Genomic DNA, 27,897 nt, shown 5'->3' with positions numbered 1-27,897 from the left:
CACCCTTTTCCGGCTGAGGACCATGGTCTCGGATTTGGAGGTGCTGATTCTCATCCCAGCCACTTCACACTCGGCTGCGAACCGATCCAGAGAGAGCTGAAGATCACGGCCTGATGAAGCAAACAGGACAACATCATCTGCAAAAAGCAGTGTATGACTCGAATATCCTATTGCCAAATTAAGTGGTAAGAATTTCTGCTAAGCTAATGCTGCTTATAGGGAGTACATAAAGTTTTCTAATATTTTAATCTGGTGCAGTTGAAGTTTCCAGAGACAGAAGTCTTTGATATCACTGTCTTTGTGACAGGACAAGCATACATTGTGCACACAGACTTTTGTGGCTTACAGTGGCAATCAGCTCAAGAACAGATTCAAGTTATAATGCAAGTATCAACCATATCCAGAGGGTGGTGGGAATGTCAGCACTAGTGTGCATTTTGAAGAAAAGGAGGAATTGTGTAACTCCCTTAGCCTTGTAAACATCTGGATATTTATAAATATTGTCATGAAAAACAGTGGTAATTTTCTGAACTTACATATGCAGGAAACAACCCTGGAAGGGATGCCAGGCCATCACAAGGTCCACACACAGACATACACTCACATTCTCTCATACTCATCTGATTTCAAATGACCAATTAGCATAACATACACATTTATGGGCACTGAGGGGACAATAAGGGTACCAGGAGAGAAATCCACCATGGATTTGCATGTCATGCAAACTCCACACAGACGGTGTGCTAACCACTGTACCACTCTAGAGACAGTTCAGCTGTTTAAAAATCCTGCTAGTGAAAAAAGCCCTGGCCTGATATAAGAACCCAATCCCCATAAAAAGCATCATTCTTAATGGAAGCAGTAATATGACATCCATTGAGTAACAAGATCCCGCTTGCTGTAGACATGTGACATCTGTGGCGGGCAAGGAATTAATAAAAAAAAAAAGCCACATCTGTAGCAATCCGTTCAGTTTTATGCTGGCTTATGACATTTCAGTGAGGGGTATGTGGGAAGAAAAGCAGAAGTCAATTGTCAGAGGTGTATCTAGAGGTGAGTAGGGCAGACTTACTCAATCCAAGAGATGGTAAGACAGGAGTCCTCAGTCCAGGGTCCTTCAGGACCATTATGGCTGCAGTTATTGTTCTGACATATTACTTTTCCTATTGAGACTGGTATCAGGACTTATATCTTAATTTACCCTGTTGTGGTTTTGCAGTTTCCACATTTTTCTGTCAACAAGCTGTATTCACTTTTTGTAAGAATTTATCACTAAGTTGTCCTTATCTTGTTTGTAAAGACTTTGCTCTCTTATTACTTTAAAAAGCCTTTAAGCCATTGCTGTGTAATCACGGAAGTGCAGGTGATGCTGAGGTAATGGGCATTGCTTTCCATGCTTTCGTAATAATCACTGTTTTGATATGTTGAAACTGCAGAAAAATATGAATTATGAAGAAAAAAAATTAAACTCTTGAGTACTGAAATAATTCTTGTCTATTCAAGTAAGACTTTGTAGTCTGTTTTGAATTATGAAATATGAGCAGAATACTAAAAAACTACAGTAATTCGATGGGGAGATTTTATATACACCCACCAGCCACTTTATTAGGTACACTTGTTCAACTGCTTGTTAACACAAAATCTAATCAGCCAATCAACTTGATGCATTTAGGCATGTAGACATTGTCAAGACAATCTGCTGAAGTTCAAACCGAGCATCAGAATGGGGAAGAAAAGTGATTTAAGTGATATAATGTGGCATGGTTGTTGATGCCAGATGGGCTGGTCTGAGTATTGCAGAAACTGCTGTTCTACTTGCATTTTCATACACAACCATCTCTAGGGATAACAGAGAATGGTCTGAACAAAGGAAAATATCCAGTGAACATCAGTTCACTTGGCGAAAATGCTTTGTTGATGCCAGAGGTCAGAGGAGAATGGCCAAACTGGTTTGAGCTGATAGAAAAGAAACATCATCTCAAATAATCATTCGTTACAATGGTGGTATGCAGAAGACCATATCTGAATCCACAACACATTGAACCTTGAAGCAGATGGGCAACAACATCAGGACACCACACTGGGTACCACTCCTGTCAGGTAAGAACAGGCAACTGAAGTTGAAATTCACACAAGCTCACCAAAACTGAACAACTGAAGATTGGAAAAACGCTGCCTGGTCTAACGAGTCTCGATTTCTGCTGTGACATTCAGATAGTAGTGCCTTGCTGAATGTAGGCCACGAAGAATTATGGCAGTTCTGAAGGCAAAAGTGGGTCCAACCCAGTACTAGCAGGTTGTACCTAATAAAGTGGCCATTGAGTGTAAGTAGCATTGAAATATTGACAGTCGACTAGAGTTCCCACTTTGCACCAAGTTCTTTCAAGCTACGACTACCATGGCTTTGATAAGCTAGTTAGAAATTAGACGGTGTTTTATCGTGTTATCAGATCACCTATGATATGCACATAACATGAAAGGTATCAACTAACCTCCAAGGTTCCTTTCTTAATGTGGGATAGGAAGAAATGTCAAAGCCAGCTATACAGCTGTTACTTACAGTATAAACTCTTAACAGTCTCACTATCTGTTTTGTAACCCACCTACTCAACCCCCACGACTGCTAACTGCAGGCTGCTTGCTAACTGTGGCTGTCTGTACTTTCAATCCTTTACTTCAACCTAGTTAGACAATGAATGATAATCTAGCTCTTGGCTCACTAATAGCAATCAGACAGACATTGATTGAAGTTTTACTCAAAAATTATAATTGTTTGCATGAAAATGAATAGCAGCCAATATAAACAATACAAAAAAATCTATAATCTGGGTCCATTTGTGGATCCTTCATTCAGTCCCAGATTACAATTCCTAAATGACCTCTTTACTTTAGGTGCAACTTATATATTCTTTCTTGCCAGAGGGAGAGTGAGCTCCTTTATAAGTGTCCAGCATCTAAGCAGACATAAAGCTCCATCTGAGTGTGTTTTAGTTAGTGAAAAGCTCCTTGAAAGTTTCTGTTTTTGCAAATGAGATGAGCTCTTTACAAAAGTACCACAAAACAACTGGAAGCTTCATTTTTGTAATGAAACTGAAGCAAACACACACATCTTGTTCAAATAAGCACACATCTGATTTTCTTTCTGGTAGCAAGTTAGACAGTTTCTCAAAGCCGATCATACAAACTCAAGGTTGAAAGAAAAGCTGTTTGAAGCTGTAGAAAGATTGGCTGTACAAAATATTCTAAGATCCTGCTTCACCTCCTTCTAACAATGTGAAATACTCTGAATCCTGCTTTACCATGTACCTTTCCAAGAATGCATTTCAATTTTGTTCAACATGACAAGACTTTCAAGCATAGGCCCATCACCTAAGTTGAATCAGACTCTTCAACTGACAACAGCAAATGTAAAGCAGAGCTTGCTATGTCAATATCTGTAGCAGGAAACTGCTTAATTAGCCAAAATTAACCCCCACACTATGCGTCTCTTTAATTTCACTTGGGGGGGGGGGGTTAAACGGTAACATTATACAATGTTACTGACTGTTATACCTGCCTCGCACTCTCCACCTTGCACTTTTTAACCTGCGCCGTGTTTTTATCAGTCTTTAATTAATATTGTTTTTATCAGTATGCTGCTGCTGGAGTATGTGAATTTACCTTTGGGGATTAATAAAGTATCTATCTATCTATCTATCTATCTATCTATCTATCTATCTATCTATCTATCTATCTATCTATCTATCTATCTATCTATCTATCTATCTATCTATCTATCTATCTATCTATCTATCTATCTATCTATCTATGATAGTTCAAACACTCATACCATTTTGTTTCTGGAGCACTATTACATGTTACATGATAGTACTAGGATGTTGCACCATGTTAGCCATTATGAATGTAGAGAAAAGCCAAGCAAAATGACACCTTTTATTGGCTAACTAAAAAGATTACAATATGCAAGCTTTCGAGGCAACTCAGGCCCAGATGTAATCCTGCCTGAAGAAGGGGCCTGAGTTGCCTCGAAAGCTTGCATATTGTAATCTTTTTAGTTAGCCAATAAAAGGTGTCATTTTGCTTGGCTTTTCTGTATGTTACATGATGAAACTGAAGAGCACTCCAATGGCAGTTGGACTAAGAGTAAAGAACTTTGATTTGCTTTGGTATAAGGAACCATGGACCCCCAGAGGTTTATTCTCTCTAGAAATTCTGCCAACTTGAGTGTTTCTCCTTTCCCCCTTTGTCAGCTGTTTTCCTCTCCTCCATATCTCAAGTATGATAATGAAAAATTCTTTTTCCCTGATTTTTTTATGTTAAGGACAGATTTGTTTGCTGTTTAATGTGAGATTTTTAAAGTACTATATTTACCATTATCATTCTGCATTGCCTATATTCTGAGTAGAATGCTATGCAAGAATACATTAAATTGAACTCAATGGAATCCCCTCTTTTTCCCCGTTGTCCTGTTCTTTTTGCTTTGATTCTACATCTGCGTACACATTTATTGAAAGAATTTCCCTTTCCAGTCCTCCCACCATTCCTTTAGCACCTTACTCCCTCTCTAGAGGGAATGTCAATTATCAGCGGTGCACATTTATCCAATCCGAGCTTTAATCAACAATCTACTGTTTCATCAGAAGTGCCATTTACCTTTACATATTAACAACAATTGTACCAATTATACTAAACTGGGTCAATTATCACTTTACATAATTAGGCTTTCTAAATATTCTTCTTGGGAAATCAAATACTTGTACTGCCTGCTTAATAGGTACTGGTGTTAAAGAAAATGCTAGTCATCCTTTATATAAAACCACCGCAGTATTCTGTGATTCTTCTTATCAGAAGATTTTTCAGAAAAGGTAAATGTTAAGAAGAGGAAAAGAGCTTGTGGCCGTTTAGAAACAAAGAGTGGATAACAGGAATGTGATGAGATGTTAGCTTGTAATGATGTATTGTATTACAGTTGAGAATATTTTATTTTGGATCTTTAAAATGGCCAAAACTAAAACAACAGTCCTTTTTTTAGTGTGGTGTGGAGTAGACTCACTGTTTGCAGGTCACTAGCCTAAAGCAGGCATTGTAACCTAGTGGTTTGGAAATTAGATTTTAAACCATGAAGCTGTCCTTTGAATCCTTCTTACCATGAGCAGACCATTTTACTAGTCTGTGCAATTAAAGTTTTTTTTTTTTTTTAATAAAAATGGTAATATTTCTTGCTTCTTTAAGTTGCCTTTGGAAAATGTATACCAAATAAACAATAATAATAATAATAATTATATAAAAAACATCTGGCAGGGTTCAGAGTGCAGAAATGTGGAAACAATTGCATTATTGCTCTATGGTAGTTTCTTTAGTAAAAAGTAACATTTAATACAATGTATCATTACATTTTCAAACCTGTTTAATCATTTCATGGTTGTGGTGGGCCACAGCCCATCCAAGTATCACTGGGTATAAGGCAGGAGCCAGCTCTGGACAGGGTGACACCACACTGTATGACACACTCATGTATGCAGCCACACTCACAAAGTGCCATTCTTAAACTGTGAATCAGAATGACATGTTTTTCTAGAGGGATGTGGAAGAAAAACTAAAGTAACCTGACCACACTCCTCACAAATCTAGTGAAACCATTCAAGCTACACTTAATGAGCAAAAAGGTGCCAAATGTAGAGCTGGATTCCTGGAGCTGGGAGGCAGTATTGTGAACCACTATAATTTCTAAATGTGTTCTTTCCATCCTTAACTTTTTTTTATATATTCATTCATCTATCTATTTGTCCATTCATCCATAGGTCCAACTATATTTTTCTGTATCAAAAGCAGAAACCTAACCTGGATGAAGTGCCAGTCTTTTGCAAAGACAATGTGTGTTGCATATAATGCCTCAGTATTTTAAGAGATACTTGTGTACATCAAGGATCATTGTTTACAGGAACAACTGATAAACAGTCAATAAATGATCTTACTATGAAAGCAAAGAAAAATATGCAATGTTTTCTTTATATTTCTTGTTACTTCCAGTAAGTGTATAGAAATCGAGATTTGCAAGTTTCTTTTCAGCCTCCCTGCTGCTCTCTTTTTATTGATCTCAGACACAGGAGCAGAGCATCAAATCCTGTCTCGCCATTGCTCAGCTAAGCCTTCAGTTCACCACTGAAATTCACTTCTTTCTGTATGTGTGTGTGTTTTTCCAGCTCTGCTCACAGAGAAGCCTCCGAAACTACTCTTCCCTACGGAAAACCAGCCAAGTGTTATAGATGTCCAGCTGGGTAAGTGTCCTCCTGGGAATAATACATCCTTAACTTTCCTTCCGCTAACAGATGGGTGAAATTACATGTAGCAAGAAAGGTTCATTGCTGCTGTTATTATGTGCAAATCAATTTTCTTCTGCTCATTTATCATACTGGAGTTTACCGCATGACTAGTTTGGGTAAAATTAGTTTGTGTTAGGGGGGAGGCTTGATGCCTTTCGCTATTGTGAATGTTTATCTTACAAAAAAAAAAAGAAAGGAAAATGTTGCAACTGCTCTTTGGTGGTTTTCCACTAATAACTACTTGGAAGGCATTCTGAATTGTGTTATAGATCCTGCTTATCAAGGCCTTTAGAAAGAAAGTTATATTGTATCTGAAATATGAATAACTTCAATGACACATCTCAAGGCCTTCTCTTTGCTGTTTATTACTCACAGAAACTTAGTGGGCATCTTTGGCCGTAGCTACAGCTGCCAGCCCTCACTTGGTACTAAAATGACAGCATTTACTGCATTAAGGTAATATACAAAAATTAAGGGTGCAAGACTGCTGCTTTTTATGTTCATTAGATAGCAAAAATAAAATGATCAACAATCAAACGTGCTATTTGCTTAAATTGCATTATGGCAGAGTTCAGAATAAAAAAATACATGAAAAAAAGGTGAGGAAGTGATATTGATTGGGTCTGTCCAGTCTGGGAAGCTGGCAGCCACTAAACTCTGGCCTTACAGAGGGAATGCAAAAGGAATCTTTGGACAGGCGTTCTGGCATTGTTACTGTATGTAGTTTCATCTTTCAAAGTTTAAAACACAAGCTCAATGGTTCACAGCAATAATGTTCAATCAATTTTTTTAGCATCTCTATGTGAATAATAGATCACCAAGTGAACAAGTACATGCACATTAACATTATTTTTTCCTTGGGTGGATAACTAAGAAGTTGTCAAGTACAGCTCATTGTAAATATTTTAAATTTCCATTAAAATACAGTAAGTGATCAGTGAAGCAGTTAATTATGCAGCTCTAGACAACCAAGGCGCTTTTCTTAAAAAAAGAAAGAAAGATCCAATCAGTATGTTAAATTATTTGAAATTATTTTCCTGGTGTGTCAAAGCTAATGCTGGAAAATACAGGCTGGGATGATGATTAATTCAATTATTCCTGTTCAGTAATATTCTTCATGATTGCTTTGTAATGTGCTCTGTGGTAGTGATTTATAGGCACTATATACATACTGTAAAGAAGTGGATGGAATTTAAGGTCAGAAACATGAAAATAATAATGAAACATTTATATACCACATTTTCTTAACTCAGCACTGAGTGCTTTACAAACATGACAAAACTATTTGCCTTAGAAGAATATAATTAAAACTGATTTTTTTTTTCAATATGATTTTACCAAAAAGCTTATCCTGTAAGTTATTATAAACAATTAATTGAAATGTCCATGGCAGCTTTCAGTTATATAAGATAACTCAATTCATCTGTTCATTCTCCATTTCATGTCGTGGTTCACTTTTTGTCAGTCTTAGATCAGAGGGGCAGAAGGGTAAGTGTGTCTCCATGGTGGATGTGTGCATCTCTGGGCAGCTGTGTTGTATTCTGTGTAAGCATGTTTTATATTTGTATTACTTGTATGTATTTAGCTCATGCTCTTATTCATAATTTCAGTATGTCAAAGAAAAAAAAACTGAAATGTATTATTATTATTATATGAATATAAATCAAAAAGGCAATTTGAAAATTACACAGTACCTGCAACAGTTAGGAGCTGACGCAATAAAACACATTCACAATGGTTTATGGGTAGTTCAAACATGCACAGTGCAGCACTCTGCCATTAGTCCAGTTGAATCCAAGGTGAGATGAACATGAACACTCTGCTGTGGGATTGCTGCCTGATTGTTGAATAATGCACCATAGTGAGATTTCTTTAGGCAGAGGTAGTGAAACCATCTAAAATTCACCAGAGGATGTTGGCTTATGCAGATCATTAAGCTGTTTGGGTAGCCATCTTGCACAAACTTTACGACACCCCAAGTCATCACGCACTATGGCATGTGCAGCTCCATAGCTGATATCCAAATGTGCAGCAACAACGGGCAATGTAATTAGTCTGCCTTCTTTGATGAAGGCATTCACCATGTTGATGAGGGTTTGTGTGCACAATGTTGATGGTCTTAGCAGATTGAGCTCGGTTGGTTACACTTGTTCTTCCCACTTTAAACCCATTCATAAACTTTTCGTTGAGTCATGCTGTTTTCACTTCCATACTGAGCCAACAACCTTCAATGAATTTCAGCAGGTTTCACTCCCTCTACCCAAAGAAGTTTCACTATGGTGCGTTATTCAACAATGGTGTAATCCCAAAGCAGTGGGTCCATGTCATTTGACCTTGTTTTCAGCTAGACTAATGGCAGAGCGTTGTGCTGTGTGCATTCAAACTACCCATAACCCTTCTTGAACGTGTTGTATTGCTCTAGCTTCTATCCATTGGAATTACTGCATAATTTTCAAATTGTCTTTATTTTTTGATTTACTATGGTATCTATATTGTATATGATGTATTAAATATGTACATATTTAATATATATACATTAGGGATATACAGTATCTAAAGTATACGTACTATGTACTATGTCACTGTGGAAATGAAGAAAGATTATACAAAAGGAGGGTTTGAAGTACTAGCTGGTTAGTGCGTTTAATAGCAGGGTAAAGATGGGTCATAATAAAGAGCTCTCAAAACTGCTAAAAAACAAGTTGTGCTGAGGATTGCTGAGAGCTCTTAGATGTCTCGGTCACTGAGTCCAAACTGAATTCTCACTTCTGGTGTAATCGTTGATTATATATCTGCATCATGGAAGGAGCGGAGCTTCAGGGTGGTTGCGGAAGTGCTGTGCAAGCCTCAAAACTGTGGGCAACAAAAGAGAAGAGGTGAGTGACAGTGCCCCCTCTCTACCGGGAGGTTTTATTGTTGCCTTTCTGGGAGACTTTAAGTTATTCCCAAAACACTTGAGTAACAATAGTGTATAATATGCAAGCATGTATAAGTTTGTACTGTAAGTATATAGGCCATAGTCTGCACCCAAGCAATGCTCCCCAGCCAGAAGAAGGCATCAAACATCATAGTCTATAAGACAGAACTGAAACTCAAATTGAGTGTGAGATCCATGGTGACTAGTCTGTGAAACAGAGTAATTCCCAATTATCACAGTGTGCCTAAGATCAGCAAAAGAGGCTCCGGGAATTAAGGTTTAGGGGACTGACACTAGGGGACGGTAGTTCCATCTATGATCAATATGTTAGTACTTGTAAGTGCTTGGGGTGAACCCCCCCAAAACCCCCTCACAACACACACACACACACACACACACACACACACACACACACACACGCACACTCCAAATATAACTGTTTACACTCCTTGGACATCCTTGACAATCAAAATTGTGTGACTCATTGAAAAATCACTCACTGCTAATTAAATGGTTTGTGAAAAAATATTATAAGAACTGGGAGGACACCCATCACAGGCAGGGCAGGAAGATGACTGTGTGTGAAGCTAGGGACTAGAAGCTCAAGTGATAGTAGTCTGTTTGGCGAGGAAGAGGAATGCATACTTTGACAACCCTGGGGAGCATTCAAGAAAGATGGCAGAGACTTTCTTATAGGAAAAGAGCCCACACATTCTTTACTGCTTGCTTTGCTCTCAGGGACGTGTGACTATAATTAATGATACTGTGGTGCCAATAGTTTTCATGTTGCAGGGGAACAGTGTGAAGCTAACCACAATTTGAATTTGATTTTTTTAAAGGCATTTTCTGTGGCCCATAAAGCTGGGAAAGTAAAGTAATCAGTCCCTGAAGGCTCTTATAGTATGGTGTTACTGTTTGTTGTTCAGTAATCAAGCCTTCCATCTTGAGCTCACTTAAGTACATGCAAATACAAATTCAAGAAAAATGTGATGCTAGTTAGGTGTACGTGGCTTTTATTTTCAGATTGAATATTCATGTATGATTTGATTGGTTTAAGATATGCATATCTGCACTGATATCATTTGTAATAGCTATCATATGTGTATTCCATAGTACAAGATTAAAATTTCAGTGTTTAGCCAACACCCAGAGCACTAACAGGTCCACCTGATCACATGGAGTATTTTACACACTTTCTGGGAGCTATCATGGATGCTACTCTGATAGATGGTAAGGGCAAGTAACCAGAGATCAGACCTGGGTGTCTGGCCTTTCAAATAAATGTCTACAGTCAGGGCTGAAGGAAAACCAGGAACTATCAGAAAACAATGCGACCCGTTGGCGTTTTAGGCTTTTATGTGTAGAAAGTTGGACTTCAGATGGAATTTAGAATGGCTGCCCCCTGCCATGGCTCCTTTAGCTCTGAAGAAAAAGGCAAAAGATACAAGGATTGCCAGACAGTGAAGGCGCAAGCACTTCAGGGTTAAGGAAACCAGGAAGATGATGGGCAAGCAGACCACAGGCCTAATGTTTCAAAAAAGGTTAATTCTCCATTCTATTGGTCATTGTTGAGATGTTTCTGTGCCTTGTTTGAAGTCCACCTGTGGTTAATTCATTTGACTAGACATGATTAGGAAAGCATCCTGTATAACATCCTACAGTTGAGCAAAAACCAAGCTATGAGAACTGCCTGCAGAGCTTAGAAACAGGATTGTGTCATGGCACAGATCTGGGGAAGGCTACAAATAATCATGCAGCATTGTTTCCCAAGAGCACAGTTGCCTTCATAATTGTTAAATGGAAGAAACCTGGAACAAACACTCCTCTCCCTAGAGCAGGTCACCAAACCAAACTGAGCAATTGTGAGAGAAATCCCAAGGTAAAAGAAGTGAATATGAACCTGATGGTGACTTTGGTTGGGCTGCAGAGAACCTGTGTGAAGATCAGAAAAACATGCAGATAAAAGATCTGAAAATGGTCATCCACCAATGGCCTTCATTCAACCTAACACCAGTTTGAGAGGATCTTTAGAGAAGAAAGGTAGAAAATCCACAAACCTGGATATGTGAAGCTTGTTTTGTCATACCAAAGAAGACTACAGGCCGTAATCACTGTAATAGGTATTTCAACAAAGTACTGAGTAGAGGGTCTGAATTCTTGCATCAATTTGATATTTCAGTTTTTTGTTTAAAATAAATTAGCAAAAATTTCTAAAATCCTGTTTCTATTTTGTCATTCAAGGGTATTGAGTGTTGCTTGGTGTGAGAAAAAGTAATTTAAATGATTTCAGCATATGGCAACAACATAACAAAATATCAAAAATGTGAAGTGGCTTGAACACTTTCTCAGTTCATTGTGTACAATTTATATTGTTTATTTTATATATATATATATATAAAATATATATCATGACTGGTGAATAGATTGGGAGGTAGCCATGACTTTGCAGGTATCTAACTACAGAAAAGAACAAAAATCAAAAAGAAATTTGATCAATATTCGAGCTTCATAACAGAAATCTTAAATTACTACAACACAAAAGTAAACAGGCACTTGTCAGTGAGTGCTCTGTGACTCTGTTTCCATTGGTGGCGGTTCCATTATGGGCTGCCATATTTTGCTTGTTTTTTTTTTAGGATCCCGACTGGAAGGGTTGGGGCCATCTTGGCACGTTAGGTGCTTTCCTGGGACTGCCTCTCGGGACTGCAGGTGAAAAAGAAGACAATGTTAGCAAAATCGCTTATACACACACACACACACATACACACACAATGGATTCAGAAAGTATTCAGGCCACTTTAAATTCACAAAGTATATCGTGGACATACCTATAATGTGATGACTGTCTGTATTTTCCTTGATAAAGCAGTGTTTCAACTATCCAGCAGTTCAAGACCTATTTTTCTTCCAGCTTTCTTTGCTCCTTCTTATACTCCTGCTAATGTTAAAGAAAATGCATTTTCTCAGAGGAGAGGGGTGGCTATGAAGTGGGTCAAGACATTCAGCCTCCCGGCAAGGAATCGTACCTTCTCATTTATATTGTGGGCCGTCAGAGTGGCTGATTATTTTCATTGGAACTGAGCAGCTGGTGCTAAAATAGACTAACTTTATTTATTTTAGTTTATTGCTTCTCATTGGATGCACTTGGGATCTCGGGCAGTACATGGTGCTTAAATCTCCCTTTTCTGCTGGTGAGCTTGACAATAGCAGAACAGTTCAGGAGAATGCATATTCAAACTGTCTTCTCCGGGTAAATTATAGATCATTGTTGCACATGCATCAGGACAGAGGCAATAGAAAGACAGATTAAGAAATAATGTTGTGGAGCCCCTATAGAGCTGGAAAATATCTTTACCTGAGGCATTTTTTATTTAAATACCATGTTTATATAACAGCTGGCATTTAAATAAGATTTTGGAGCATGCGGTTCTACTTCTCTTGACAATGCATTTTTTACTTACTCTGTATTATATTCTTGCCACAGACTTAACCCAGAGTTCAATGAATGTGCTTATTTCTATTTCTCTAAATGCAACTTTTCTCTCTAAGAATCATCATTCCTGATCTCTGATCTTAACTGGCATAAAAGTGGAATAACCAAAATATTCTTTTTAAGCTATCAGGTAGTAAAATTAATGTAAAATTTACTGTATTTGGTAACCCAAGAAGACAGAATGCAGGCATACATACAGTAAAGAGATGTATTTAAAAATGTACTTATCATAAGGTTAAAAATGGGATTTTTAATTTGTTGTCAAATTTCATAAATTTTTTAGCCTCATCTTAGCAGATACAGTAACTACGTGAGCTCCTCTTTGCAAAAGGCCTTGTTGTTTGGTGCACCTCTATATACTGTTCTTCCCCTTTACTACAAGAATTATAATCCTATGAAAAAATGTACCCTTTACTGTTGTGTATACTATATGAATGTTTATGTTGGAGTGTGTTTGTGTGTGTGTGTGTGTGTGTACTGTATGTGCTGTGATATTCTACACAGAGGAGCTACTCACATGACAAATTAAAAATGACATTTACAGTTTATTTTTTCAATGTGTTTAACACCTGTCTTACATAACAAAGTATATTATTATTATTATTATTATTATTATTATTATTATTATTATTATTATTATTAGGATTTTTTAAAATAGAGGATATTAATTTTACTCTATGTGCTATTGTTTATTTTAATTTTGTAAACAAGTGTAAAACACAAGTTCCTGCAATAACTTAAGAAAATAAATACCTAACTGTCCTAGCTATAGTGTTCACTCCATTTGGTTACTTGGATTCTGGGTTATCAGTATTGAGCACAGCAGTTTGTCAGATTCATGTTTATGTTTTTTGAATATCACATGCTGTTTTGATCTTCATATCTCAAGGGCATAATAATGTAAAAGAAAACAGAGATGAAGTGATGTATTCTGTGTACAGTATTCTGGACCCACAGAGCATTATTTACAGGAAAAGCAGTTGAATCTCATCAGCTTTAAAAGACAGTAAAGAGAATCACAACAGAAGTGTTTAAATTAATGGGGGGATATCATTCTTAGTGGTCAAGAAGACAGTTGTGAATATCTGTGATGCATTGAAAGTTAATGGTTTATTTTTACCTTTGTTGACATATATAGTATTGTATATCTTATCTTAAATGTTAGATGAAACGATAATTTGATTAGAAGAACCATTCAGCCCTTGTAAAATCGAGCATAGACGTTCCCCATATAATAGTATCATTTTCTTTTACTTAGAATTTTAGGTGTGAAGAAATGATGTATAATACCTGTGAGGAATTAAACCTTAGGGCGGCACGGTGGCGTAGTGGGTAGCGCTGCTGCCTCTCAGATGGGAGATCTGGGGACCTGGGTTTGCTTCCTGGGTCCTCCCTGCGTGGAGTTTGCATGTTCTCCCCGTGTCTGCGTGGGTTTCCTCCGGGCGCTCCGGTTTCCTCCCACAGTCCAAAGACATGCTGGTTAGGTGGATTGGTGATTCTAAATTGGCCGTAGTGTGTGCTTGGTGTGTGGGTGTGTTTGTGTGTGTCCTGCGGTGGGTTGGCACCCTGCCTGGGATTGGTTCCTGCCTTGTGCCCTGTGTTGGCTGGGATTGGCTCCAGCAGACCCCCGTGACCCTGTGTTCGAATTCAGCGGGTTGGACAATGGATGGATGGATGGAATTAAACCTTATCCTTTACAACATGTTCTGTTTGGTAAAACTAATTTTAAATTAACATTAGTAATTATGGTGCTATAGTAATTTCCTTTGTAATTTTGAACATTATCATGTCTATTCTTAAACTCTTGTTTGCTTAAACCAACAAGGTTCAGCTCCTTATTAGTGTCAGTCTAGTAGTTCACCTCTGAATTTTCTTAGGCCCTCATGGGTCATTTTTGTAAAATGGAGACAAACCTGCAATAGATGAATGCTATGTACAGTATATACCTTGAGAATAACCTCTTTTGACCTGTCTGCAACACTTCATTCTTTATATATTAACATCCTATTAGCATTTCTTTTCACTTCTGCATACTCTTGTGGAAGTTAATGAGTGAGCTATTACTTTGGATTCTTTTTGTAATATATAATGTGTAATTTCAAGTTTCATATACATTGTGAATCCTTAACTAATTTTTCTATATGTAAAACCTTCATTTGCTATATGAAGGCCTAAATTTGAGATTTATCCTGGTCCATCTGTTGCTTTTTGCTGACATTATAGTATCTACTGTTATTCATTTACAGTGACACTTTAGTTTAGGTACTGCAAATTGTGCATCTATTATTCGTTTACTATTATGTAAATTACCCTAACAAACACTTCTTTGGGTCTTCATAACACCTAAATAGCATCAGTAAACTGTTCATTCATCTCTGCAATGTGTCCCACTAACAAAACTTCACTTTGGAGTGGTCTGAGGTGGCTTAACTGAGACACATTTCTCTTTATACTTCATGTTTAATATAAGATCTGTGAATCCTTTATATGAATAAGTAATTTTACCATCATGTCAATATGCCACACAGCACAGAGATGAATAACCTGTCTACTGATATCTCATAAGTGTTTTGAAGACCAACAGAAACCTTTGTTAAGGTCTTGTTACATAATAATAAGTGAGTAATAGATACATTTTTGTAGTATGTAAACTAAAGTTTTACCATATTTTCTTTAAAATAACAACTAACATCACTACTGTAATGGTTCACTGTGACAAACTGCTATCAAATATCAGAGAGCTTATACTGATAAAAACTGAAATGATTTGCATAACACTGTTATGTAAATACATTACATGCATTTTACACCAATCAAAATGAAGAGAAACAAATAGTCCATCTAACATCAAGTACCTTGTCTGGATAGTTACTACTTATATGAATAATACAGTTAATAAAATAGTTTAATAATAAAAGAAAAAAAAACTCATCATATGATCTCATCAGCTCCATCTTGGAGTATCTATCTATCTATCTATCTATCTATCTATCTATCTATCTATCTATCTATCTATCTATCTATCTATCTATCTATCTATCTATCTATCTATCTATCTAATGTCAAGTTGAGCGTCTGTTACACAAAAAGTTATGCATCCATGGCCCTTGAATCTTCCTCTTTGTTTTATGCTGTGACACATGAAACACAAGACATGAATTGGATATCCGGCCTACAATAGTCCTGAAATTAGGCTGTGACTCCTTCTCATGACCAGCATAGTACACAGCAGCGTAATTTGAATGATAGGAAATGCATGGCCATGCACATGCCTTACCTGACACAGATACAATGGCTATGCAATCATGCCACATGTCTGGCACAAAAACAGTACAGAAGCATGGACACATGGTATGTATGTGGCATTGCTGACAGGAATCTGTTAAGCATAGACCATGACTTACACGTTAACTTCAGGTCACAGAATGCAGACACAACAAACACTGACAGCTTCCTCTGTAAGCTTACACTCATTCACAATATTACAGTATGTCATAAATTTACATCACATACACATTATCAACAGTTCCTTATTTTTTACATCTGTGAGAACCTCTATTGAATATCCACGGGAGCATGGGATACACGTGTTCAGATGAGTTGAGGATAAAACAAAAAACACCACAGACAGACATCAGACAGGTTAAATGACATCATGTACATACTGTACATGTTTAGATGAAGCACTTAAGCACTTTTGTGGCCTGAATCAGGCTGAAAAACTCAAAGTGCTTTTACACAAGAGCAACACCATTATAACGCAGAGCACTTTCTACATTTGATAAGCACTATAAGCACTTTCTACATTTGATAAGCACTATAAGCACTTTCTACATTTGATAAGCACTATAACTACTGAAAGACTTCCACATTAAGTGCAAGGCACCACTATTTACAACACACACGCAGTATCAACAGCTCCATATCCTTTTTATCTATGAAAGCCAGTGTTGCTAATTCCCAGGACATGGTGCTTAGGTCTTCACACTTCATAATCAAGCTTATCAATATATTGGCTGACTACACCCATACAGAAAACAAACTCCACTCACTCCCAATCTTTACGTTATACAGTACATCTTAATGAAGTGCTTATACAGAGAATTTTGAGTCCTGAAAATAAAGACATCTCTCCTTGTTTGCTTTGAAAATTACAATGTTTCATTTACGCTAACAATCTTTACGCCTAGGTGTTTAATAATATGAAACAAGTTGAAGAAGAAGAAAACCAAAAAGCACAGACAGAAGGTAGACCAGTTCAAGAAATGAAAATGTACTATCAATCTAATTTTACACAAGACTGCCAATGTTATATTGTTCCCGCATCAAATGCTATTGCTAATAATAATAATAATAATAAATTTTATTTATATTGCACTTTATATTTTAGCAATTCCAAAGTGCTACAGAATAAAAATAGAATAATAAATAAAAACAGAGGAATCTATAAAATACTTTAACAAAATGACTTTCTAAAAATTAGGGTTTATTGCTGCCATGTTCACTACAAACAAAGAGCAAAAACCATCACAAAAAATGTAACCATTAAATCCAAAGAAGGCAAACCCTGACACCTACTTTAAGCCCTCATATCAATTCAATTGTTTTCTATTCTTTTTTAATTAAGGGCCGGAGGTTCACATGTTCCACTAGTAATATCTTATATATAAACGTCTACACGTGGAAGTCTGTGTGTCTGTTTGTCCGGCCCAGAAGTGAGAGGTGGAGTCGGGGTAAGGGCTCCATCTCCAAGGAAACAGAAAACTAAACATCTACGCATGAAAGTGTGTGTGGCTGTCTGTCCGGCCTGGAAATGCGAGGCTACTATAGCATGAAGCTGAAAGAGCTGGCAAGGCAGCCCCAAGTTAACAAGTTGGAAGAAGAAAGCGACTCTGTTGTCAAAGTAAAACCATGAAAAAAGACAGAATCTCTTATGCAAGTGAGACGAGCACATCGGCAAAACTGCATACCCTTTACTTTTCCTCCCATCGTTAATACACAAGCGAGGCAAGCACGTCAGCAGAACGAAACCTAGGACAGAGATGTCCAGAGTAGTTCCTTTCAATTACCTGACATCGCTGCTTTTCAATTTTTTTTCTGACAATTTCAATAGTTTCTAGGACCCTGGGCTTTTTACAGCATGGACTTACACAGCTAGTATATTTATTTATGTGGCCAACACTTTTATCCAAAGTGACCTATAATATTTGAGGTTCATTGGGTTACATTTCTTTTGTTTTTCCAGTGAAGTGACTTGAACCCACCATCTCATGGTTTGATGTCCAAAGCATTAACCACTGCACCACACTGTCTGCCAGTAATTTATTGTATAAAGATATAGAAAATTTCCCACACACCACCAATCTACATGCTCTAGTTTAGTGTCATTTGCAAACGTAGCTAGTTTGTTACTTATATTTTTTATTCTTGATGATATACATACCATACCATACCATACCATATTTATTTGTTGAGCGCTTAAAAACACAGCATTACAACCGACCAAAGCGCTGTACAGTTAAAACAAACAGGACTAAAAACAAAATATTAAAGCAAACATTAAGAGAGAATTTGAACTAAAAACTAAAAACAGGTCAGAGGAACCAATAAAATAGAGAAAATAACGAAAAACAAGTAGGAAATGAAACAAGTTAAGAATTAAAAGCCAATGTGAAGAAGTGTGTTTTAAGCGTGATTTGAATGTGGCAACTGAAGTGGCTTGCCTAACCACTAAGGGTAGGGAGTTCCAGAGCCTGGGTGCACTGATGGAGAAAGCCCTTTCACCACGAGCTTTGGAACATGCCTTGGGAACGGTTAGAAGGAGCTGATCTGCGGATCTAAGAGCGCGAGGGGGATTGTATCGATGGAGCAAAACACTCAAGTAGGCGGGGGCTAGACCATTTAATGCCTTATAAGTTAGGAGGAGTATCTTAAAATCGATTCTGAATCTAACCGGCAGCCAATGTAAGGTTTTTAAAATTGGAGTAATATGTTGGCCTCTGCCACTCCCTGTTAGAAGCCTTGCAGCCGCATTTTGAACCAGTTGTAGTCTAGAAAGAGTGGCTTTGCTGATACCATAAAGGCAGGAATTAGAGTAATCAAGCCGGGACGTAATAAATGCATGGATTACTGATTGCAGGAGATGGTTAGACAGAATAGGCTTGAGTTTGGTGATACGCCTGAGCTGGAAAAAGCAGGATTTTACTGTGCTGTTGACCTGAGCATCCATTTTCAGGAACGAATCCATTTTGATTCCGAGATTAAAGATAGATGAAGTTACTGGAGTGGGAAGAGAGTCGAGGCCAAAAGATGGAATCTGTTTGTAGTCGGGACTAAAAACAATGACCTCGGTTTTTGAATCATTCAGGTGAAGGAAATTTACAGCCAGCCAATCCTTAATGTCAGATAGGCAGTCGAGGAGAGGTTTGGTGGAGTCAGTTGGCTTAAGGGAAAAATAAATTTGGCAGTCATCAGCATATAGATGATATGAAATTGCATGTTTTCTGAAAATTGCACCTAAAGGCAGAATGTAGATTGAAAAAAGTAGTGGCCCTAAAATGGAACCCTGGGGGACCCCACATGGGAGTAGGACTGATTCAGATGAAAAATCGTCCAACATGACTCTAAGAGTCCTGTTGCAGAAATATGACCTGAACCAGTCAAGGGCTGAGCCAGATACACCAGCCCAGGATTCGAGTCGGGAGATCATGATGCCATGATCGATTGTGTCAAACGCAGCAGATAGGTCGAGAAGAACCATAATCACATGAAGTCCTGAGTCCAATGCCAAAAGGACGTCATTTAGGACACGTAAATGCACGGTTTCTGTGCTATGTTGGGGCCTAAAGCCTGACTGAAAAAGGTCCATTACCTGATGGTCCTGTAAGTGATGAGTTAATTGCTCATAAACTACTTTTTCTAGTATTTTTGACAAGAAAGGTAGTTTGGAAATTGGACGAAGATTGGAAAGAACGGCAGGGTCTAAATCAGGTTTTTTCGGAATAGGATGTACAACTGCGTGTTTGAAAGCACGAGGAACTATAGCCGAAGATAGACTACTAGTTATGATCTTTAGGACGTCGTATCGAATCGCAGGAAACACATCTTTCAGGAGTCTGGGCGGCACCACATCGTCCGGAGAGCCCGAAGGCTTCATTGAGGCGACGATTTTTTCCAGATGGAAGAGCGAAATGGGTTCAAAGCTGGTGAAAGAGCTGTGTGCAGGAATGGCTAAGTCAACAGAGCCAGAAGAAGAAATGGAGATCTGGGATCTAATGTTCGTGACCTCATCCAGAAAAAACGTAAGGATCTGATCACAAAGAGCAGTGGAAGCAGAAGAAAAAACAGTTGCAACTGGAGAAAGGACAGCATTTAGTGTTTTATATAAGACACGTTGATTGCCAGAGTTTTTTAAAATGATATCCGCGAAAAAACGGTTCTTTGCACCTCTGACTGCTCTCTGGTATTGGGACCACACGTCTCTCATGCGGTCGAAGGTAACAATAGGACCATCTTTCCTCCATTTGCGTTCTAGACGCCTACAGTTTTGCCTGATGGAACGAGTTTGTTCGTTTAGCCATGGGTCAACCTTGACTTTAGATTGTCTCCGTTTGAGTGGGGCTACGTCATCCATCACAGAACAGCAGGAAGTATGGAAGGTTTGCAATAAAACATCAACATCCATGGATTCACATGATGTGGAAATTGATGAAAAAGCAGCTGCAAAATCTTTAGCAGCAGAGGGGGGAATGACACGGGAGAGACGGGTAGTGGTGGATTTACTATGCTTAACAGAGACCAAATCCAAATTAAACAAAACGGGCGAGTGATCGGAAAAGCTGGGAGGCAAAATGTCCAAGTCACTGATTCTGAGACCGCGAGAAAGAACCAGGTCCAATATGTGAACCTGTCCATGTGTTGGCCCGTTTACAAGTTGAGAGAGACCAAAGGAGTCAATAATGTCCAGAAAATCTTTTGCTAGAGGTTTAGCGGGACAGGAAACATGGATATTACAATCACCCAAACAAAGAAAGCGATCATATCTGCAGGTAATATCAGCCAAGAAAGCTGCAAATTCATCTAAATAGTCCTTATTATATTTTGGAGGTCGATAGATGAGTGTACACAGCAACGGTGGTGAGCAAACTAGTTCAAACATACTAAGCTCAAAAGTTGAAGGGGAAAAAGAAAGGGGAAAGGAAGGGCGGTTGCAAATGAAATCGGATTTAAATAAGGTCAATAAGCCCCCACCACGGTGCTGCACTCTCGGCGTGTTGATAAAGGAACATCCCGGGGGCAAAACTTCAGTAAGTGGGAGCGTCTTGCCCGGTAACATCCAGGTTTCAGCAGCACATAAAAAATCCAGGCCATTGGAAAGAAAAAAGTCTTTCAGAATAAAAGTTTTGTTCACGACCGATTTGGCATTTATCAGCGCAAAACGAAGCGGCTGGGACGACGTTAACAAAGACTCACCAGCCGTAGTGGCTGACATTTTCGTGATGCGCCGCAGATTGTTAAAGTTCACCCCCCGGCGGCGTTGACGGAGCGAGGCAGGGAGGTACATCAGAGAATCCGAGGGCAAGTGGTATTCCGGCAGCATTACATCATGTTGGAAACCAGGAGAGTTGTTCCTAGAAAGGATCCGGGAAACTCGGAGCCAAGCCCTGGTGCCTCCACGCTTCCCTCGGCGGCGGCATTTCCATCTGCGACCGGCCAAGCCGTGGGCAGTGTTGAGGAAGGCTGGGACTTCCTCAAACAGTCGGCCAAAAGTTTGACTGAAATCAAGGCTCAGATGTTGAGAGACCCCCACACTCGTTCGAAGAGCCAGAAGGGTGAGGCGATCGTAAGAAATCATCGGATCAAGAAGAACATCAGAGGAGCAAGGTAAGCCGAGAAAAAGCAGGACTAACAAGAAAAAAGCCAGAGCGGCTGACAGCATGCCAGAACAGTCGGCGCCAAAACATTAGCAGCCCCAGCACTGAACTTTGAGGGACACTTGTAAAAAGTTACTTTCGCCACAACCCGTTTCCTTCTCTCTCTCAATTTTTTACCCATTTCTACACCATTTTAAATTCCAAGTTTGTTATGTGAAGCTCCCACATACCTTATGGTGCTTTGCTGTATTACAGGGATATTTAAAGTGGGAGATAACACCTAGCACTTGAAGGTCACTTTCATTCATTCGATGTGAGAATGTACATAAGGCATATTCATGCCTTAAGAAGAAGCATCAGCTCATATTAAATCCATATTACACATTACTCCTTGGGCAGAGCAGTGGATTATGGTGCTGAGTGGCTCCTATATATAATTCACTAAGGCAGCCGACCATGGCAGGCAAGACACAAGACATAGCCATGCCCATAATTCACTTAGGCAGCCGACCATGGCAGGCAAGACGCAAGACAGAGCCACGCCCATAATTCACTAAGGCAGCCGACCATGGCTGGCAAGACGCAAGACACAGCCACGCCGGCCAACTCACAGAGCCCTGCCCACCAACAATTCACTAAGCAGCCGACCATGGCACGCATGACAGAGCCCCGCCCGCCAACTCTAACACTCCTCCCACGTCCATTATCTTCACATTGTTTTCCTTTTATTTCTGATCCCGTTCAACAACTATATGGCGACATCGACTTCTCAACTGTGACTCCGGATCAACTCAGTACACGAGCTATATTAAGCGTCACCAACGAAGACTCGCTACACCATAATGAACAAGTACTGAAACTTATCCCTACCGACGAAGTAACTTTCACCAGCATTGCCTCCATCGTCACAGACGATCCCGCAGATCAAGTTTCATTCCCCGAAGAATTTCTTAACAGTCTTACTCCCACAGACATGCCTCCGCATAAACTCAAAATTAAAATAGGTTCAGTTGTCATGCTTCTCAGAAACTGTCCATGGGAAGCAAGACGCATGCAAGACAGAACCAACAATAATTCACTAAGCAGTTGTGCGCGCCAATGATTTCCGCACATGTTCAGTCTCTCCCTATGCATTCCCTGTGCAGCGAGCAAGCCAGAGAGAGAGAAAGAGCGACACACACACACACACAGGCGCATGGGAGAGACACACACATACAGGCGTGAGAGAGAGACACACACACAGGCGTGAGAGAGAGAGACACATACACACACAGGCGCGAGAGAGAGACACACACACACACAGGCGCGAGAGAGAGAGACACACACACAGGCACGCGAGAGAGAGACACACACACAGGCGCGAGAGAGAGACACACACACAGGCGCGAGAGAGAGAGACATACACACACACAGGCGCGCGAGAGAGACATAGACAGATAGGCATGCAAGAAAGAGACACACACACATACAGGCATGCGAGAGAGAGACACACGCGCGAGAGAGAGGGGGCTGGACGCATAAGGCAGAGAAGGTAGCTGAAGAATGCACCGGGCTTGATTTTGTTTTCACTTCTGTTTACAGCGATCGGTTTGTAGTGTGCATTGTTGCAATGTTACTTTTCTTGGTGGTTTATTACATTACAGATGTTTCAAATGTCCATTTTTTCTCTGTGCTTAAAACTCATTAAAAGAGTGTTTCTCAACTGTGACTCCGAAACAACTCAGTACGCGAGCTATATTAAGCATCACCAACGAAGACTCACTACACCTTAATAAACAAGTACTGAAACTTATCCCTACCGATAAAGTAACTTTCACCAGCATTGCCTCCATCGTCACAGACAATCCCGCAGATCAAGTTTCATTCCCCGAAGAATTTCTTAACAGTCTTACTCCCACTGGCATGCCTCCGCATAAACTCAAAATTAAAATAGGTTCAGTCGTCATGCTTCTCAGAAACTTCATGCCAGCAAGAAGTCTCTGTGATGGCACTAGACGGACTGTTACCAGCATTCACCGCAATGTACTGGAGTGTAAAGTTTATCGCAGCTCCTACCTCACAAACTGTCCTTATTCCCCGGATATCCCTGACCTCATCAGATTCAAATTTGCCTTTTTCTTTTACACACAGACAATTTCCTGTTAGATTGGCCTTTGCAATGACAATTAATAAGGCACAGGGACAAACTTTCAAAACGATATGCCTGTATCTGCCAAAACCAGTTTTCAGTCACAGACAATTGTATGTTGCTCTCTCCAGAGTTCCATCTTTTCATTCACTCACAGTCGTATCCTCAAACCCATCCCATTTGCACAATTTTGTCGTTCAGGAAGTGTTCACCCATCAATAAATAATTATGCGGCATATGCTACGCCGCGGGTTGGCTAGTAGTCTATACATTTGAACCTTTTTTGCTGATCTGTGTTTCTAGCCCCACGTTCCATTTACTTGGAGTACATTTCAGAAAAATATAGCTGCTACTTGCAGAACAGGTTGATGCTGTCATGTTAATGTCTTCAGAATTTATATTTATAACTGAGCCACAACCTCTTCTCTGCTATACTGTATATTCTCTCTTTTTTCAGTAAAGTGTGGTAAAGGTCGGACACATTAAAAATGGTGAGTAATGAATTGCTTTTAAAGGTAGAGTAGCTGTGACTGAGTAAAATTAGAAAACACACGAGCAGTCTTCAGTTGCCATGCCAGGTACCTCTCTGCTCTGTTGTGTCTTCCAACTCTTTCCTCAAATGTGAAATGAAGCCCTCTCATATTGTACAGTGCTTTGTAATCACACTCTGTTATGTACTTGCTGTGTATTCTGCTCTGTTTTACATATTGCTCTTTGAAAGTTGCTTCATAACAACTCATTTTGACTTTAGCAGTAAAATACATTATTTAAGCACTTGTATCAGCCTTGATGCGCATTCTGATGTATATCACCATCTATTTAAAAAAGATAAATATATCAAATCAGGTTATCTAGGGCACACCACCTGTTCTAGCACCAGTGGTGTTATAGGGCTGATAAAAGTCTGGCAGTCTTTGTATAAATGTCTGAACTTCAACAAGCTAATAGGTGTGAAAGAAAAAAATTAACTGCTTGAAAGCTACTTACTGTAAGGTTAAACACTGACAAAGCTGTTTTGCTATAACAGCAGGTTATTCATAAAGGCATCTGTCATAAGACAGGGTGCAGTAAGCTGACGTAGGACAGCTTCCAGTTTCTTAGGAATGCGTCTATTTGACACAAGAAAGCTGACCTTTCTTTCTTTAGGGTCTATCTGACAAGTAAAAAATAAGAACAGATGGCCCATTAGTGTAATAAAATAAAATGCTTAAGTAAATGATATTATGCTTTTTGATTAAGTAAGGGTAAGGGGAGAGGAAGAAGAAATTATAAAAGCCAATTGAAAATTGTAAGTTGGCTCTTATGCCTTGCAACATAGAATCCAGGTACTCATCTGTGACTGAATAAAAATCTAATTGATTGAACTTGTCCTGTCTTCCTCAGGGGGTTTTCTTCCACATAGGAAAATTCTGAATAACCTCAATTGTCTCTGAACCAGTCATATACCATACAATATTAATGGAGGTGACAGTCGTGCACTGTTAACAAGCACACAGCAATTCAAGTTTGGCACACTCTCACAACAGTTAGTGTTTCAGCTTCCCGGTTCTGTTATATTGGGTTCTCTAGTGTAGTGGCAACAAGTAAAGCTTTCGGATCTTGTTGCTTTGCATAAAAACTTGAGACATACAGGAGTTGTAGACCTAAAAAGGCTGCTAATAGGTGACTTGAGGACACACTGTACCTGATGTCTTTGATCAAGACAACGCAACCCTTGGAATGACAGATGACAAGTGGGAAAGAAGGAGTTGCACCAAGCCGAGGGAAAGATAATGGGATGACCGACAGAATTATTTATTTTAATCTGACCATGTATTTTATCCAGTGATTATTAATGTAAACAAGTATGGTACAGAAATTTGAGTTGAATTAAAATGGACATTGTATAAAGATGCAAAGAGCATCATTATGGCTTGCCTACAGCCTCCAAGAAAGACTAAAACCAGGATCCAGGATGGACAGAAAGAGAAAGAAGGAAAAACGACTATGCCACTGAGTAATCCTGGATACCACTGTCTCCCTTGGTTGCTATATATTTTTTTGAAAACTATACTCAAACAATTACATACTTTATGAAATGCCACAGAATTAAATAAACCACTTCTTGTGGCAAAGTTTTTTTAAACTGCATTAGTAAGGCTAACCAATCAGTAATAATTTCAAAGGAACACTGCTATTGAAATGATTCTAAAGTAAAGTGCTTTGCTGTTAAATACCAATAACAATGGTGTTTTGTCTCGGTAGAGTAATATATATATTGCTCTACTTTCCCCTATTGTATTATTAATATGTAGCCTTAGAATGCCTAATCTCACAGACTTACCACTGTTTATAAGGTACTATTGTATATAACTTATCCCCACCTTCTCTTCTATATCTATAACCTCAGGCAATTAGATGTAGTAAAAAGGCAAGCAGAAGTTAAGTTACAGTTTAAACAATGTATTATTGATAATATTCATAAATAAGAACAAAATGCAAAGTACATTTGAATATTGGCAACCATACAACCTGATTAAATGGTGATATGTAGTTCAGGCGGCACAGACTTGTAGTTACTTAAATGTCTCTAGTTAAGGCATCATTGGTGCTCAGCTTTCAGCCACATGTCTGATCAAAATGGCTGCTGAGCTGTGCTCTTCATTGTGTGGTCTTCATCATCAGGTTTGCAAGAGAGAGATACTTCTTCATCATATGTTGGTTGGTAAGAGAGAGATACTGAGGTTAAACACATATATTTATAGACGTTCTGTCCAACCCCGAGAGCCAATAGGACATCATGGTACTTAAAGGCCTCTGAGACAAGCCAATTCCAAACAGCCATACCTCAGACCAATGGGGGAAATAGAACATCTTAACACCTGCCCCCAAACCATATGTTAAAGTACACCTTAGCCCATTTGCGGGGGTAGAAATGACTTTAGCAAGGAAACACTTGCCATACTGGTTTAAAACACACATTCCCTAAATCCTGTCGTAAAATTCAAACAGACCCATTCCTAAGGTGGGGGTAAACACTAAATTACATTGGTTTGTCTAAATTACAAATAAAGATATACAGTACAAAATATTCATCAAGTTATATGGTAATAATCAAATACAGTGTTTAAGTGCCATTTGAATCAACTATTCTGGCAAAAGTACTGGATGTATATACTGTATTATAATATAGAAGTTTATTGCTAAAGAGATACATGGGCTCTTGTCCATCTTTCTTTTGTCCTGGTTCCTGTCGGGGTATATGCAGTAGTGAGTATACACAACATTGTATGTACAGAAATATTACACAGTTCTAGGCCAAGGACTCTAAAAATGTTGCCTGTGCAAGGACTAACACAGGTGCACAAGAGCCTTGGTATCTTGCAAATATTTCAGAGAAGGTGGGCCAAGAGTTCTTCAAGGAGATAGCAAGAGAAGATCACTGTTATGAATAACTTGCAGCTCATGAAAATCAAAAGGATAGGTCCAAATGTTGGTACCGATTACATTTTACATGGAGTTGGTGTATCATCCTTGTTTCCATTTGTCTATTTCACTGGGTCCTGCAGTTTTCCTACCTGAACTTAAAGTCATACTTAAAGATTCTCTCTAAACTTATCCAGTGTGATTGAGCATGTCCTGCCATGGACTGGTGCTGCAGGGCAGTCTATGGGCCATTGAGACCCTCAATTGGATTAAACTGGCACAGAAAAGGGATAACTGGATGTGTACCTGTAGGTCATACGTGACAGTGTTCTTTTGGAATAAGCAAGAGGAATCTGAGACCTACTGTAGTAAACACCTTAGTAACTTCCTAGGGGATAGTCCACTTCCTCTGTCTGGGTGTGAATGGAGAGACTGGACAGGTTAGTATGATCTATTACAGAAGAGAAATAAAAATCTGTTTTGAACTGAAAATGGCTTATAGGCGAGTTGTTTTTAGGCAGATGACCCAGTTTATGCTAGACAGTCAAATAATTTATGATATGTGCCAGCAAGCACTTTACTTTTTCAACATTTGTGGTAATGCTTGATGTTTTGTGTCTTTCATTCCCTGTGCTCATTCAGTATGGGTGTGCCAGTTCACTAAGCTGCATAACTTGCATACAAAATAGAAAAAGTCTGAAAAGATAAGAGAAGTGGCAGAAGATTTATTCAAGGGCTATAGCTGTTCCACACATATT

General features: G+C 38.9%; 1 protein-coding gene across 1 annotated transcript in view; it reads left to right on the top strand.

Moving 5' to 3' along the window:
* il1rapl2 (interleukin 1 receptor accessory protein-like 2) overlaps positions 1-27,897 on the top strand; it is a 1,145,651-nt gene that overhangs the window by 875,466 nt on the left and 242,288 nt on the right. The window contains exon 6 of the mRNA XM_051935188.1: positions 6,204-6,278. Within this exon, the coding sequence (XP_051791148.1) occupies positions 6,204-6,278 (75 nt within the window). The remainder of the gene's footprint in view (positions 1-6,203; positions 6,279-27,897) is intronic.

Source organism: Erpetoichthys calabaricus, chromosome 12 (assembly GCF_900747795.2).
Source record: "Erpetoichthys calabaricus chromosome 12, fErpCal1.3, whole genome shotgun sequence".
NCBI lineage: Eukaryota > Metazoa > Chordata > Cladistia > Polypteriformes > Polypteridae > Erpetoichthys > Erpetoichthys calabaricus.
Note: the sequence above shows the minus strand (reverse complement) of the source record. Positions and strands in the feature narration are given on the sequence as shown.